Consider the following 4,848-nt stretch of genomic DNA (forward strand, 5'->3'; position numbering starts at 1 on the left):
TGGACAACTTTAAAAGCCAAAAGATCCACACCCTATGCTGTTCTCAGGGTCAGTACTATGGGGTGTCTTGTAAAAAGATATTTTGGTATTGTTGCTAACAAAAACACCTTGGACTGGATCCAAAATGGACATGTGTTATAAATAAATTCTGCTTTATAATAACATACATTTAAAGTACAATTTAACAAATTTGCCATATAGTGTACCTAAGTAAATAATAATGAAGTACTCCTTTAAAGTAAAAAATATGATGCTGAAGTATCCAGTTCCTACTACCACAGCTTAACATGGCTGATTTGATATAATTTCCCTAGTCCTGTGGAATTTTCTTGAACTTTTAACATTTTACAATAGTGACCTGGCACTAGTTTAGGTCCATAAAAACATAATTGTCACAAGTCACACAAAAACATGATAACTAACACAAATTTCTGCACGGCTATGGATAACAACTATAATGCATAATGCTGCAGAGGATCCAAAGCAGCACTCTAAATGACAGATAATATTGAATGATGGTAAATAAGAATTATTTTCTAAAACGTGAAACTAATGTTAATTTTAAGTAGACCACAACATGAAATTACTTCATGAAGTATAGTCTCATTCTATGCTCTCCTGACAATACTCCCAACAGAAAGCTTCAAGTCTATTTGCTGTTTCTTGGCTGATGAGGCATTCATCCTTTAGTTCCCTGATTGTCTTCCTCAACGATTTTTGGAAATGTTTCTCTCGGTCTAAAACATTCTGCAGACTTTTCTTGGTATCCTCTAGCTCGCTGATCACATGATCTAATTTATGCTTAAGTTTCTTTGGGCTGTCCATTACACTGTAGCTATGTTCCTAAAAACATAAATACCAAGTTAGTAAACCAGACCGACAAGCAGTTAACTAAAAGCTTATAACTAGACCTCGGCTGTTTCTCCATGTACTATGCTTAGAGAACATCTTTAAGTTGGTGATCTAAGAGGTTTAAAGAGCATAGGAAAAGAATGGGGTAGAAGCAGTATTTCCGGTGCCTCGGGNCTAGGGAGCCTGGTATAGGGCTGGGACCCATTACTCCTCCAGGGGGGGCCTCCACAGCTGAGATATCCCTCTCGATTTTTAATGGTCACATGTGGGTGTGGGACCACCCCTTTTCATATCTCTGCCCCTCCTACTAGTCTCAAGTTGACTTTTTCTGTATGGTCTTTGTTGTAGGGCCTATTAGGTTCATCTAGACTTCAGGCCATTCTCAATGATGGTTGTAGTTTAGTTGTAATTTTGATGTGGTCATGAGAGGAAGTAAGCACAGCCTTTACATACTCCACCATCTTGACCGGAAATCAAAACCTGTATTTTAAAAAGCATTAAGCCCAGATCTGCTGAGTCAGATGTGATGTTATCTTTCAGCTGCGCAAGCTCTACCACAAGCATTTGGAAAGTTTATTATCTGACATAAATTTGTTGGGGATGCCTCTGCTATCAGCTGACCACAAACCAATGAGCTAAGGTTAGTTCAAAGGTTGAATTTTTACAATAGTAAGTGTCTGAATAGTCTGAGACAGTGCTATTCAAAATAGCTAGCCTGTGAACTCTTTTTTTCCTGGTCCAGAGTGAGAAAATGTGCTTGTCCTAGAATGTAACTATTTCATTCACTGAGAAAGTCTTGTTATGAAAAAAATGTTGGCTGAACTAAACAGTGTGCTTTGAGATGTAGTTGATTTACATTCTGGTGAACACTTCTTAACTTGTACACTGGTCTCTGAATCACATTTTGAATAGCACTATCTAAGGTGCTTTATGAAATTGAATGAATAAATGAATGAATGAGACATATCTAAGATGGGTTAAATGACACTTCAGGGTTGAGGTTTGAGGGGGAAAAGGTGGATGGTGATTAAATAAAATTCTCTCTTTCAGTGGGACAATGTCCCTTCCTTGTTTTTGAGCTGCCACAGGAGGAGGTGGTTATTTAAGGCACAAATAGCCTACCTGGGCACTGTTGCCTGTACCACTGTCATTCCCTAACTAATGCCATTTCTCCCTCTTACTTTTTGCCCTTCTTCCTGTTATCTCTGGCAGGGGATTTAAAGAAAGAAAAAAAATATATGAACAGTTCACTGTAGTCTGTTTTATACACAATTAAATACAATTCTCACAACTGGGTGAGGAAAGTATTATTGTTCAGTTTGTAAATGCGCAGAGAGCTTCAGTAACTTGGCCCAAGTACCATATGTAATAAAGTATCAGATATGGGTTAGAACCTCGGTCTGCGTGGTTCTCTCCTGGGTAGTTTGGTCTCCTGTTCTCACATCCAAGGAGGGTGCTAACAGAATCCAGGTCCTGGGACAGAGTGCCTACATTGACACACTAATGTTCCATTTTGGAAATTTGAGTCTCCTTTAATTTCATAGTTTTGGCACCTTCTTTAATTGCCACAGTCCTGCTCCACTGCCCACTTCTCTGTAGTTGTGTTATATACTTGTATGTCCCTGTAGGTTATGAATGCCTTCATCTTATCATCTTTGTATCTCTCACAATAGTGTATGAAGCTCTGAAAGCATTAAATGTGATAGGTTAGTACATTAAATATGTTAGTCTATAAACTTCTTTATGTGCCTAAGATACATAATAAATAAATGAGACCAAATGAGACTCAAACACTTAAATTTTAAGATGCTGTGGTATGAAACCTACTGAGTATGTGTGTCATTCAATAAAGTAGTACACAGCGAAGAGAAAGGCAACAGGGCCCTACATCAGAAAAATTTTGGGGGAAGAGTGTCCAGTGATCAGGGCCATGCTAGGACATGCCCTCTGAAGTAGAAGACAAATTAGTACAATTTGCATCTCTTACTATGAAAATGGAAACACAATGCCCAATAGGCCTCTTTGGGTTCTGAAGGGAACATATTTCACACCTAAACATACTGCTCTCTGTTCTGTACTGGGTGACATGAAAGGCTGACAGTTTTGAGGGCGGCCCAGAGCAAGAAAGGGGTCTGTGACTGGTTTTTGCTCTGCACAGGACAGTTCTTCCCCAGGCTAAGAACTGTTCTCTGGGGACAGAGGACTGAAGTACATACTGTGTTCAGGTATTTGTTGTGGTAGAAGCAGGCCTGCCACTTGGGTCATCATCTAACCCAGAAGACTCTATGATATTAGAATTAATGGTGGAGCTAAAAATTTGGAAGGAATTAAAGCAAAACCACTGTATATGTACACTTGATTTTTTTCTTCTCATTTTATTAAATAACTAAATGTATAAAAAGCACATACAGCACATTACTAGAGAAAATACTTTATTCTTCAAATATATAATGGATTCTTCACCTCTCAATTATTTCTATAATTTTATCTTTTTATTAAAAAGTAAATATATATATATTTTAACACATTTCATCTTTTCTCAAATTAAAGGCTATGGAATTGTGATTATCTTTAGTAACCAAAGTATAAAGATTTAAACTTAATATGCAGAAAAATGCCATGTCAAATCCATCATACCTGATTTGTTGCTGAGGTTCAATTAGTGTATTGGTTTGTTCCAGAATCCAGAGGCCACTCCAAGCTTTAACGCAGAGTGGAGCCCTTCGGTTGGCCTTGGTTGCTTGAGAAGCCTCTGGATGGGGATGACTGCTTTTTCTCTGCACAGGACAGCTCTTCCCCAGACTAAGATCTGTTCTCTGGGAACAGTGGACTGAGGTATATATTGTGTTCATGTATTTGTTTGGGGAGGCAGGTAGGGAGGACCCTATTTTTTATGTCATGTTTCTATTGGTAACCATTTCTCCATAAAAATAAAGAGCATGTGTGTTGCTCTGAGTCCTTGATATCAATATTTTGCCCACAGTTATCTCTCTCAGTGATACTAAGGCCAACAAAAAAGAACCCAAGGGCTGAGTTTAACTATGAACACAAGTATTAAAAGTGACTGGCAACTGTGATATGTAGCAGAAACTTGGACTTGACTTTTAGAAAGGTCTCCCAGGCTTGATTTATTCAAAGCAGCGTATAGAGAGCTAGAATTTGGACACATTGTTTTGGAGCTATCCTTTTACTTTTCTCCATTGTCCACTGACTTTAATTTTTATACTCAAAAATAGGGTGAGGGAAAAAGTCTCCATCTCTAACACAGAATCTCATAAAATCTAAGGGCGTACCCAAACTTCCGATCAGAGTGTCCATTATGAACTCAAAATTAAATAACTAAAATAAATACTGGGTAGCTAATGAGAGGTTACTTTTTTAAGGTAGTAAAATGACATGACCTCAGTAATTTCTTAGCATAATGCTCATCTCTGAAATGTGGGTAAAATCTCATTTAGAAGGAAGGTTTAGAATCCTACGTACAAATCAAAATATAACATGCATTAAAACAGAAAATTCTTAAATATAAAAAATTCAAGTGACCATATCCTTACTGATATTAATACAAATAAAATTACAATGAACACTTTAGCACAAAATGCAGTTCATTTCTAGTTAACACATTGAAATAATTGATACTCAAATTCTAACTACTATAGCACAGATGTCTGAAGAGATTCATATGTGTACATGTGCTGCAAATTAGAATTTGGCTTTGGGCTAGTAAATTTATTCTAATCCACAGTATTTATGACTCTTAATTTCAGTTGTTTTAACTAAGAAATTAGGAGAAAACAAACATTTCTGACACTTGGATCAATCAGAAAATAGCTATGAGTTATTATTTGTATATTCAGTAAGAAACTATTCTAAAGCTTCTGTTTTACTTACCTATTTCTCTAAATAAAAGCTCTTGGATGGTAATCTGTTCTAATTAAAGGAAAATATTACAACCCTTTCTCCAGTTCCTATTTCAACTGGAAGAGCCATTTTTTT

General features: G+C 36.8%; 2 protein-coding genes across 2 annotated transcripts in view; both read right to left on the minus strand.

Annotated features, from left to right (window-relative positions):
- ODAPH (odontogenesis associated phosphoprotein) overlaps positions 1-4,848 on the minus strand; it is a 30,843-nt gene that overhangs the window by 22,687 nt on the left and 3,308 nt on the right. The gene's annotated exons all lie outside the window — the stretch shown is intronic.
- Positions 589-4,848, minus strand: part of THAP6 (THAP domain containing 6) — an 18,788-nt gene continuing 14,528 nt past the window's right edge. Inside the window, 1 exon segment of the mRNA XM_019623494.1 lies at positions 589-843. Coding sequence (XP_019479039.1) covers positions 589-843 — 255 coding nt within the window.

This window comes from Hipposideros armiger, unplaced genomic scaffold (assembly GCF_001890085.2).
Source record: "Hipposideros armiger isolate ML-2016 unplaced genomic scaffold, ASM189008v1 scaffold_552, whole genome shotgun sequence".
Lineage (NCBI taxonomy): Eukaryota > Metazoa > Chordata > Mammalia > Chiroptera > Hipposideridae > Hipposideros > Hipposideros armiger.